Below are 12595 nucleotides of genomic sequence, written 5' to 3' on the forward strand. Positions count from 1 at the left end.
AGGCCCTGAAAACACACTGAACATTGTGGGTGTGGCTTAGGCCTCTTAATCCCTGACTGTCAATAGCACTGTTGGTCCCGTAAGTCCATATATTACCTTTTATTGTCTTGAAAGGAAGCGCCAGGTTTATATTTTGAAACAGCTGCTGTTCTGGCAAGTCTGACCTTAGTCATTTCCTGGAGATGAGCTAAAATTGCTTGTGAGTCTTGAAGCATTGAACCCACGTTGCTGAGAGCCTCTTATGTGAATATTGGACCATATTTTGGAATGTTAGAGTTGAGACTGCCGCATAACACTTGAGTAATATTTTTCAAACATTGATCCCAGTAGGTAGCCTGGTTTTAAAGTGTCTTTGTGTCACGTGTTGCATACTCCCACAGAGTGACAACGCACTGATGACTGTTGTGATTGTGGTGATACAGTATTCCCACAATAACCAATAAAACGTCTCTTTTAGACTCTGGTCATGTGCAGACTTGATGGCGTACACACCTCGAGGCAGCAGAGTTTTTGTCAGACGGGGGGTGTCATTAAAGTTTGAGCGTCATGTCTGGTTCGTCCCTGCTGATGCATGTGTTGAAAATCTTCAGCTGTGATATAACAAAATTAAGGCGGCTTTTTGAGTATCACCACCATCAAGTCAGACTAATGTTTTCAGTGTAGTCATTTTGGCCTTGGTGGCTGAGATCAGCCCATCTGCCAATAAAATCACTGGCCACTGACTTTGTTCAGTGTCTGCCTGCTGCGACACATCACTTTCACGCTGACTATATTTTCTAAGAGAGTGTAATGTTGAGCCTAAAGACTTTAAAGCAATAAAGTGAGGTTTTATAATTCAGAAAGCCTTTAAAATATTCTGTTTTTGTTGGCTGAGCTTGAGGAGTGTGGTGGTGTTTCAGATGCTGTTTAGAGGAATCGGAACCACATCAGTTTCAGTTGCTGCTCTTTTCCTTCACTGACAACACTTTAATCCCATACCTGCCCTTGGTTTTGGTGAGTGGTTTATTGCACGCACACACAGCGCCCCACAGCCCTTCCTCTGTGACCTTCCACTTTTAGTTGCTTGTGAAGTGAGTTGTTGTCACTGCTTTTTTTGTTGTGGATTTTAGAGCTCGACAGGCGTTTAGACAACCTGTTTTCATCACAGTGTGTGCGCCTCTTTTACACAAGTGTTGCCCATTTGTTGAGCGCCTTCCACAGACTGAGAGCCATGATCTTCAGAGCGGCGATAGATTCGCATCTTGACGACAGCCTGTTTAATGATTGCGAGTGGTGGGTGGTATGAGGTCAGGACCGTGAGCTGTCCAGAGAGTGGAACGTAAGCAATAAGGTCTGCGGTTTCAGTGTCAACGGCGGACTCAGCACCCAGAATCAAAGCGTTTCTCAAAGGCCGCTCATGGCTTTTTATGAGATTATAATATTGATTTAATGAGGCTGTTTCCTGCCTAACATTACTCCTCCTGCATTAACGTCCTCCTTTAAACCATGAGCTATTAGGCATAGTCGATGAGCAAATTCTGCACGTGTCATCTAGAGGTAGGTGCAACATAAAGAGTATATTGCTGAGCAATATTTCTATATGTGTAGGTGAACAGAAGACTCGGATGATACTTGAGCTGATGTGCTCAGTGACCCTCGGGTCAGGTCCGTCCCACACTTCTGACCCCTGTTTATCTTCACTACGACACTGCTGCAGTGAAACCTGATACCTCTACATTCACTTTCACCACTCAATACCCTGTGGTTACCCAGCAATGCTGAAACACTAGTCTATTATGCAGTTTGCTAGCCAGGATGCCTCTGTCTAAATACGCTTCTTTTCTCCTTTTATTCTCTTCACAGTGGACTGAATTTAGGCGGAGTCAAGCTGCTGACTTGATCGCACTCACTTCATGGTGCTATCAAAATTTCTACCACTGACTCGGTCCTTTTCACGGCAGACTCATTATGACTTGTCGCACTAGAAAAAGCTGGCTTTCTTTAGACTGTTCAAGTAATTCATGTCAGTGTGAGAAAGAATTAGTGTGATCAGACACAAGGTATTCTTTTTAAAAAGGCTGAAAGTAAACCATATGCTGTAGTGCTAGCTTACAGGTGTGACTTGTTACTTTAGATTTGCTGTTTAGGTGCCCGTTATTTATTGTAGGCTCGTTGTATGTTGGGTTTTGTTTTCAAAAGTTTGCTTTCTTGCTCGCGGTTAAGTCGAAACATAAAACGTGAAGTTGGAGCCAAAGAGCGATTGACTCAACCTAATGTAAAGACTGGATGTTTGGTAACTTCCTGCTGGTTCTCTCAAAAACGTCTGAAATCAACCATTTCTCACTTGAGCCGGAGTTTATTTTGTAGACCTGTCTGAGCGTATAGTGAGTATTGCTAAACCTTACATAGTCGACTTAAGGTATCAGCTTATATAATCCCTACCCAAAGCATCATAGCCGTCATGGCACACGAATGGCTGGAATTTGTGCATCACATAACAGCATGAATTGCCACGACTTATCCTCTGTAATGTGGGAAAAAGAAATGGGACAGCTGTGTGGTGGTTGGCAAAAAAGTCTTGGATTCAAAGTGTTTACATGTTGTCCATGTGACTGTGTGGGTTCTCTTTGGGTACTTTGGTTTCCTCCCACATACACGTTAGGTTAATTGGTGACTGTAAATTGGCCATAGGTATGAATCTGAGCGTGAATGGTCTGTTTCTCTGAGTTAGCCATTTGATAAAGTGGGAAAATACAGCCAGACCACAGGGTGTATCGAATGTTTGTGATTGGAATGATTAAAGCTCAACCTAAGATCACAACTTGTTTTCATACGTTTCTGGATTATATGCTGATTAAACAAAGGAAGTGCAAATTAATTCGTGTATAAGCTTGGCACAGCACCCATTTTAACTTGTCATAGCCAGGGAACTACAGGTCTATATCTTTCATTAAGCCGGCCCGCAACAATGACACCCTGAAAGCGTCTGCTGTAAATGAAAAGCAGCCATTGAAGCACAGATGCTATAAAACTTCTTTATTAACTTGTGACAAGTCTGCCTATAAAACTGTTTATTAATAAATGATTAAGCTAGTATTCATCCACCTGCGTAGTTGCTGTAGGGGATACAGTTCATGGCAGGGGTAGCAAGCTAATCTGACCAGAAATCAGCCTGGGATGTGGCCTTGGTCTCACTCAGTTATGCAAACATAGACCTGTTAGTTGAACGCTCATTGCAGTTGTAGTCTGCCGTACAGTCTCAGTGAGGACAACCTGCATTAACCTTTGCTGCTTACTAACAAACAGCTCACTTGTACTTGCCTGACGTCAGTTTCTCTGACTCCACAATCTGTCCTCTCAGTTGTTTGCCAGCCTTATCACTTTGATGAAGTAACGTGATATGAATTTATCTATACAGCAACTGTTTGTCACTGCCAAGATTATACAGCTGGCCTGTGATGATCTAGAGGGAAATGGCGTGACCCAAATTAGTGTGCGTAGTACATTAACAGTAGTAAGATTAAAGTGAAGAAGAAGCCGTCTTTCTTATGGAGAAGAATAAAAGCAAATGTTCCGTCTTTTTTGTTTCATTGTGGTTTTCTGATAGCTTTTATTGTTGCAGCAGTTCCCAGCTCAAAACTCACAGCTGGCTCTAGAACGCTTGATATAATAATAATAATAGAAGTAATGGAGGAAGTAGGGCTCTAAACTCAAGCACAAGATGAATGCTTAAAAAGCTCGAAGGAAACACTTGTTTTATTTCTTTGGATAAATTAAGTTTCAGGATGCTGACTGTCCAGTGTTATTGTTTCTTCTGTTTTTATCTTAATCGTGCCAGCACTTTTTGTTGTTGCTGTCCTGTACAGGAAGGTCTGACTTCACTGAATGTTTCGGTACTTGACTCGGGTGTGGTTGAACTGGTCGTTTGCATATGTGTGGGTGTGTTTCTTCGCATGTTATGTGTTTCTCAGGTATTAAGTTTAAAAGGTGGGATTGCCTCACATTTGTTCCACTAAGATGCGTGTCCACATTAAGAGCTGCTGAATCTTTATTTTATCATTTTTTCTTTGCCCTTCTCTGTAATTTCCTGTGAGGCATACCTGTGTTAAACATGTCACTACAGTGGTTTCACTTCTAGTTCTCAGTATGACGCACTTCTTCCGTTACATCCTCTTTGCTGGGCATTGCTTCATTATTTATTGGAAAATGGGTTTAACACATTGTTGATCTGTGAAAGCCACGCACAAATTGTTCATTTGAACTAATCTGGGCCAAGCACAGCCCTTGGACTTCTTTTATGTCTCACATTCGTTTTATTGAGATTTTTATAAGAGTATGCCTTAGAAATGAAAAGGGAGGCATAATTAGATCTGTCTTCACAGACTGGAGCAGGCTGAAAGGCAATAAATAAAATATAAAATGAAACATTTTTCAAATAATAGTGTTGATAGCTCTAATCTGTAGTGGCTATTGCATTCACCTTACACACAATAGATTGGAAATCAGGCAGAGGCACAGACCCAGCTTATAACACAGGGACTTACAAGCTAGTGTGCTCCAAGTGCCAGTGCTAAGCCCGGATAATTGGAAGTGTTGCGTCAGCGAGGGCATCCGGCGTGATTTCTGTGCCAAATCAAAACATGTGGATCCATCCGCTGTGGTGATCCTTTGGGGGGGGGGGGCACTGTATACTAAACTGTGTTACATCGTCTGTTCTTGTCACATATTACACAATATAATAATATAATATATATATTATTAACTTTGCTGTTGTATTTTTTTAGGGTGTAATTTTCAGAAGTCGTTCCCATACCTTTTGTCGAATTTTTATCTGTAAGTTCACTTCATTAGGGACAGCTAGATAAGACTAAAGTGACCTAATACAACACCCCTGCCAGGAATGTTGAGCTTTTGCTGAAACAGTTTTAGTGAAGTGTTGAGTCAACTGTATCTATAATCATGCTATAACCGTGCTATGTTCACTGGCCACTGTACTGGGTTGGAGGTTTTGCTTCAAAGCTTTTTTTCTTTGTGGCACAGATTCAAGACAGGGCTGAGATTTTGACATGATAGCATCACTTAGTTGCTGCGGTGACCAATGAGTTTTTGGTGCTATTGTTGGATTTTTCTAAAAAGTTTTTGTGCTTCCATTTTATGTCACTGGGAGATCTTGTATTAGAATTTAATAAGTTATACCTAATAAAAGAGCTTGAGCACTTATTTTCTGCATCATTCATTATTGGAAAGATGTACATAAAAATCGTTCAGAAGGTTAAAGTGACAAATGGTAACTAGCCATATTTTGGGCACTGTTGCTCAATCGTGACTAGGCTGGGCTGTCAGAGTTGCGTTTTCCATCCAACCAAACACAAACCGAATCCAATGGAGATTTTTGACAAGAGAAAGTACACTTACTCAGACCCTTACTTACGGTATCTGGCCAGCAGTTCCCTTTAGCCGTCCAGAGATCACTTCATCCTCCCTGTCTGCCTCAAAACCCCCACGTGGACTCCCAGGGTCCCAGAGGAATTTTTGGCCTGGATTTGAAGTGGAAAAACATTGTGCTGGAAGCGGGAGGTTTATGTATTAGTGTTTTGTAATCACTATTCAGACATGAAGCAAATATCTCCTGAGTGATCACTGATTGGTTTTAATACTCAAAACCTGATTTAACTGCTAGTAAACTGAGGGAAACCCCCACATTTAGTCAAGGATGCTTGTCGACTTTCTAGATGAACAAACTTTACTGCCTTAAAGTTTTTCTTTCTCCCTCCGTCTATGGATGGATGGATGGATATATAGCTAGCTAGATATTTTAAAGGATAAATAGTGACCTATAAATATTTCCCATGTTAATATATAGTTGTGTAACATTGCCTTGAATGCTTAAGAAAAATGAAGTCACACTCCCTCTTTTGTGTGTAATGTAATCCAAGTTTCTCTCCTCTGTTGTGGTAGAGAGTCCAGCTGTGTGTCTGTGTGTGTTTGTTTTGGTGTGTGGGAGATGACGCTGGTGCTCTAGTGTCACATCCAGTGGTTCTGCATGTTTCATATGTTTATGTCTATTTTGAATGTTTATATAAACAGTATAGAAATCTTTGATAAATAATCACGCATACATAGCTGTGTCACAAGTTGAGCTTTCATAAATCTAATGATAAGGGGCCTCAGGTTGTTTTTAATGCTCCAAAACTTAGAGATATTTCATTTGTGATCAGTGAAAAGCAGCAGATCCACACAGCTAACAAGCTGGATCGAGGGATGTTTTCAGTTTTCTTAAAAGAGTAAGTTAAATGATTTCCCGGTCATCAAACAACACTGTTTACTGTCAGTCAACCAGATCAATTAAAATGATAATCATTTCAAACCCAGTTAACAGTATTGAAATGAAATTAGTTTCATGGTATGCAAAAGCACAGCAGTGGAACGTTTGTACTTGCCACACTGCTTCCCTTTTAGAGCATGCTCTATGGAAATAAGCTTCTTACATCTGCTTTAACTAATGACCAGGTGCCATTAAATGGCCTTGGTGTCATACTCATTCGTTTGCATTTCCTGTCAAGTGCTATTTATCCATGTTCTCGGCACAGTCTGCCCATTGTTTTTGTGTCACTGCTCAGAGTCTCTATAAATAAGATCTTGTGGGTGACGTTAGTTCCTCCTTTCTCAGCCCCTGTGTTTATGTGTGTATTTATATGTAAATGTGCAGGCTGTGGCTGTTTTCCATGTTTTTTCTAGTTATCCTGTTTATCTCACAGTCATTTCCTCGTGGTGGATTTATAGAACAGCAACTTTTTGCCCTGGTATGTATTTCTTGTGATATAGGGTAGTAACGGTGTTCTAGATTAGCATCACTCTTGTCACCAAACTGTAACCCACAGGCAAACAAAGACACTTTTATGCAGAGCAAACTGGTATCGCTGGCTAGAAGCACCACGCTTAGAAAACAGTCCTGCACTGTACAGAGCCTTGTTTCAGACATTTGTGCCCCCGTCTACACAAACGTCCAGATGGAGAGATATAATCTGTTAGGTTAGATGTAATCTCAGATTACAGATTAGGATAGAGACCAAAATGTGAGCACTGGATGGCTTTCAAGATGTAAAAGCGGGGTTTTATTTACAGCTTTCTGTGTAATCCAGCCAGTTATCCTGTTTGAGTTTCATGGTTGTGTGCATTTATGGGTTGACAGGAAACCTGTCACATGCAGGTCTCTGTGTGCAAAAGACAGTCAGGCAAGCGGAAATTGTGGGTGACAGTCATGTCACTTGCTAATCTGCTCAAAGTAATTATAGAGATCTCTCGGTTGGGGAGGGGGCTTGAATACATATGCGTAAACAGGAGAGGGTCCTTGGAGTTTGCATTCACTGTGACACAATCCATGTTTGCTGAGATTACATCAGATTGTTGCAACATCCTCTACAGAGAAGTGAAAGAAAACTAAGGAAAAATGCTGTCTCAGTGCCTTTTGTTCATATATCATGAGCATGTGGATGCCAGGAGGCTTTTCAGCTCTAATGGTGTGTGTGTGTGTGTGTGTGTGTGTGTGTGTGTGTGTGGATCAGGCTGATGGATGGGTGGGTGTTAACTGTTAAACAGAGATCCATAGATCAGCTGGTATCTCAGGGTTGAAGCTCAAGGCCAAGATTTGGATTTTTCATTCAGGAGAACTGTGCAGTGATTCCAGGACTGAGGGAAATCACTGGCATTAAAAAGCGCTTCACTGAGCCTCTCAGTTTTTCATGACCTAATGAATATCATTTAAAGAGAAGAAATCTTGGCAGCAGTTGTGGCACTGATTGAAAGACACTGACCTCGTTGCTTTAGTTTTATATAAATATCTCAAATGCAGTGCTGTTTCTGGGTATTGGCAGCTGGAATTAAACTGCTTCCAATACAAATTTCAGCTCTTCCCGATTGGCAATGGAGCAATGAAGAATGGTAAAGGAACAGCACAGACATAGTGGGTTGGGAGGGACAGAGTAAGGTGTGCATAGAAGATCACACTGCATTAAGGTAAAGACAATAAAACACACAAACCGAGACAAATCGCAACCAAAAACAACCTCGTGTATACGTCCAGGTCATGTGCTGACCATTAAGCGTTCTCTTTAACAGCTTTTTTCCCCTTTGTATTTGGGAAAACAAAAAGGGGTGCCGTTCATGGGTAATAGTAATCCAAGAAGCGAAATTTTAGCTGTATCAGCTACAGCCAGTCCGATGATTCAACATTTGAGCTGCTTGGAAAACCACAGGGAGCAAATGTTATGTCATGAATGCTTAATGCCCAGCCATGTCGTCAGAGAGAAATTCACTGTTCACGATGGTTTCAGTTCTTGGATTTGATTTGACACGGTTATGGGGCACACAGTGCTGTAGGCGTCCATTGACTTTATCCTCTTTCACAGGTTCATAAAAATATCTTTTTTTCTGCTTTTTCGAGCGTATGTCACGCCACATATAAGTCGAAATCACAACCAGGGTGTTCTCCTGTGGCCTCCTCCCAGGGAGGCTTTAGCAAAGAACCCACAGGAAAGTAATCATCGTTGTAACAGTTTGAGGTTTTATTCACAAATGATCAGAAATAACTAGAAAGAAAATTTCCTTTGTGTGTTGCTACCTGTCTAAGACCCAAGACTCCAGGAAAACACCCTGACAACAAGATCAAGATGTGTACGCGTGGAGTGATGCACAGTGCACACATAAACAGTTAATCTCCAAAACCTCAAATGGCTCTAATGTGCCGGATCATAGCGGAGAATGCCAGTGCAGATTAAATCTGAAGTGCTCCGTAATCCCCTACTGTGTCAGAAAAAGTTGTAGCCCTCCGCAGTTATCAGTGTGGCTGGGAATGCCGTTCATGTGAGTGTGTTTATCCCCTCTGTGACCCTGCGCTGCCAGCTATTAGGAGATCAGTCCACTGTATGACTTGTCTTGAAGTATGAGGTCAACATCGGATATTTTAAAAGAAGCCTCACAGGGTCACTGTCATCTGGTCTTGAATGAGCTCTGAAAATGTCACAAACAGCACGATTAACACAAAAAAACAGTCAGTTAGAATGTCTGGCTGCCAAGGAGAAGGACTGATAATTGCTTATAGATGTGAGATTTGTCACACATTTTTAATATGCTCTTAAAGATGCATTCATTGGTGATACTGTGCCTCTATCACAGCATGCTGGGCAGGTTCAGCCGATCCTTGGACGAAGTACGCATTCCTGGTTTGACATACTGACACACATCTCACAGGGAAGGCCTGTAGTGCCAGTACACCTCAGGCCCTGTCAGCATTCATTCTCTTGTGTGCTGAAGCGCCCTTTAACCTGCCCCAGCTGTGTATACACACATACACATGCACAGATACATTAGCTTCCTGCACCTCAGGGACATTTTTGGAACTATGAGCATTCTCTCTTGGCCAGTTGGCCCTCTCTGTTAGTATGGTGTTTTCCAATCAGCACATTCCTCTTTCTCTAGACAGACACAGTGAGACGATTTTGGCAGCACACACACAGGGTGGGGTAATGCTCATATCCTGTCCCCTGACCTCAGATTACACACAGTTACTGTACTGTTTTTGTTCATGCTCACACTCAAAAACACCACATTCTTGCACTTAACACATACAGCTTTTTCTCTGTTTTGAACCAGCTGTCACAGTCAGTCTTTAAACCCAGAGCCTTTCTGTGTCTTTCTTCCCACTGCCAGCCACATAGCTGGTGTGCCTGTGCCAATCCGTGTCTGTTGTACTTGCCCGACACCAGCACAGACTCTCTTCTGTCTGCGTTAATGACCGACGGCGCTCCGTCCATCTTTCCATCTCTTCCCCTTCTTCCCTCCCGGCACCAATTGGGCACCAGGACTGGGCTTGGCGTAACCTTGTCTCCGACAACAATAACTGCTCCAGTCCACTACAATCAAGTTGCTGCTGATTGTCTCGCTTGCATGTCTGCCTATGAGTGTTTTCCTGTGTATAAACAAGTCTGTAGCATGCTAGAGAGATGGAGAAACAAAGACTGCAACAAGCTGCTGTGTCTGAATTTCAGCCTAGTGTGTGAACCCAGGCATGAACTCCAAGCTGAATGCTTGCCATCCCCATTTTTTTCTTTTTGCTCCCCTGCACAGAGGGAAAGACAAAGCACTCGGCACTCAGTCACACACTGCCTTTCACTCTAAAACTGTTCAACTTTGTTTTGTTGGCTTTTTCTCTACAAAGGTTATTCACTTTTACTCTGCTTCTCTTAATATGAGTGTTGTGAAACCTACAAATTGTATCGGAAGGATTAAAAAAAAGAAGTCTCATATTTAACTCATTCTGGCAGGCACACACACAATCATAGAGGGGACTTCCTTTCTGATTCTCTTGTTTATACAAGCAAATCCTACACTCCACTGGAAAGTGACCAGAGTGTGAGAAAACTTTAAGAAAAAACACACTCTATCTCAGTCACACACGAAACTCCCCACCCAGCCCCGGCTTATCCAGCACACCTCCCTCCGGTCTCCCTGCTGAACCTTGGCTCACCGTTTCTCTCCTTATTTTCTTTCATTGTTGCTTAATGCACACACTGGTCTGCATTCCCTGTTGCTGCTAGTGACTCTCAGCCCCCCCCCCCCCCCCCCCCCCCCCCGTAGGTCCCCCCCATTGTCACTGGTCAGTGTGGAGGAGGTGTCAGGAGATTGAGGTTAAGCAGCCGTTTGGCGATTGGCACTTGACATAGCATGCGGTGTTATCGCTGCACACAAAAGAAGGCGACTAACAGAGAGAGTGTGGGAGATTGTAGCATTAGGATTGTTTGTGTTTTCAAGGGGAGTGTGTGTATGTAAGGGTGTGTCTTTCATGCATGTTTGCAGTGAGCAGACTGTGTGTTTTGGGGTCCCAGTTTAATGGACTTTGTCAGGCCTGTGCGGCTCTCTAGCACACTCTAGTATCACTGGGAATCCTGCCAGGCCCAGGCCGAATGAGGAAGGGGTGGTGCTGGGTCTACAGTGGGAAAAGGTCGGGACAGATAAATGACCGAGTCCCATGTGAAACTGGCTCACATGGCTTCCTTTTTTGCTCTGCTTGCCATCCCAACTATTCCCAATGTTTTGGCACTGTTCTCTGCCTGGTTACGTGCGGCTCAGTGGAATCATACTTGGGTTTTATAGCCAGCAGGCATGTTTATTCACTGGGGCTAATGTAAGGCCAAACAATGGCGTTATCTCTTCGCCTTGTTGTAAATGGACTTAGCTGTCAGCATGTGGAGTTCAGTGGATTTGGTTTAAAGTGGATTATTATTATTATTATTATTATGACTCAACCCTCTGAAAATGTATTAGTGAGGCTGTACATGTGTGTGTCTGTGTGTACGTAGTTGTCTGGAGTTTGTGTGGTAATTATGACTAACCTAACAGTTTGGTGTTGCTGTCCTCTCTCCTAGGTGACATCACGCAGAAGGGCTATGAGAAGAAGAGAGCCAAGCTGCTGGCCTCCTACATCTCCCATTTGCCAAGTAAGACCAGTTCTTCTTCTGCTCTTGGAATTTTTTCATGTTGCATTAAAGCCTTCCTTCTTCTTTTTCTCCATTTGTGTTTTTTTTTTTTTTTCCGCCTCCCCTGTCAGCAATGTTATTGTTGTTCAGGCTGAAAAGCAAAATGAGGCTAGATTGCATAAGAAGATTCCTCAAATTTACATTTGAGCTGATTATTCTTTCACATGTGAAAAGAACAACGGAGGCAAAAAATGGATTCTTTATGTCGTATTGTACTTTTTTCCTTTTTTCATTTCTTTGAGAAGAAACTTGACTGACTTCTCAGTGTGAGTGTTGATTGTCTTTGTCCAAGTTAGCAACATAATTTCTGGCTTTCTGTGGCACTCTAGTGGCCAAAATGAGAATTGCACATAAGGTAACCAGTGATGCACAAATATCTTTAATAACTGCATCACCACAGGTAAGCCACGGATGCACAAACCCATAGTTCCTGTCAGACTTTCTGCTGTATTTAGTGCGTACCCAGTAAATGTGATACATTCTGAAACTGGTTTCAGTTTACAGCTGTGGGGAAGTACTAAAGCTTCTCTGTGTTACTATGTGACAGACAAACTGATTTGTCTGTCAGTTTCCTCAAGCAAGGGTGTGGTGTTTCCTTCGGAAAGTATTGCACCATGCTAGCAGCGGCATGAAAAAAACATCGTTCTCGATGTGTCACTTTAAGCTATTTTTAAAAAAAAAAGAAAAAAAAGAGAGCACCACTACACTTCCCTTTCCTCTAGTTTAACCTTTGTTTTGACTTGTGCTGCCAAAACATTTATGTGATTACACGCAAAGATCGTATATTAATCTAGATTTCAGTCCCGTTGTTTTTAGTGATTTTTGCTTTCGTTTGACTTTTGCTGGCAGCTTGCTTTGAATGTCAGAGCATACACCAGAAAGCTTTGAATCTCCAGGGGTGACCGTGTGCTCCTTCACTCGTCCTGTTATCCCTCAAAACCATCATCTCCTCAGGGACTCAGTTACCCAGTTCCCTCCGGGACGAAAAGACAGTTGACTAAAAATATAAATGTAACCCAGTTTCATGTACTCTGTTAGCAGTATAACTTGCATCAGTCAAGTACATGTCCTTATTTCACTGT

At 42.3% G+C, this 12595-nt stretch overlaps 1 protein-coding gene across 1 annotated transcript in view; it reads left to right on the top strand.

The window, feature by feature from the left end:
- Positions 1-12595, top strand: part of dip2ba (DIP2 acetate--CoA ligase B (putative)a) — a 48127-nt gene that overhangs the window by 15676 nt on the left and 19856 nt on the right. Inside the window, exon 2 of the mRNA XM_026153337.2 lies at positions 11403-11474. Coding sequence (XP_026009122.1) covers positions 11403-11474 — 72 coding nt within the window. The remainder of the gene's footprint in view (positions 1-11402; positions 11475-12595) is intronic.

The sequence above is a fragment of the Astatotilapia calliptera genome, chromosome 20 (genome assembly GCF_964374335.1).
Source record: "Astatotilapia calliptera chromosome 20, fAstCal68.1, whole genome shotgun sequence".
NCBI classification, from domain to species: Eukaryota; Metazoa; Chordata; class Actinopteri; order Cichliformes; family Cichlidae; genus Astatotilapia; species Astatotilapia calliptera.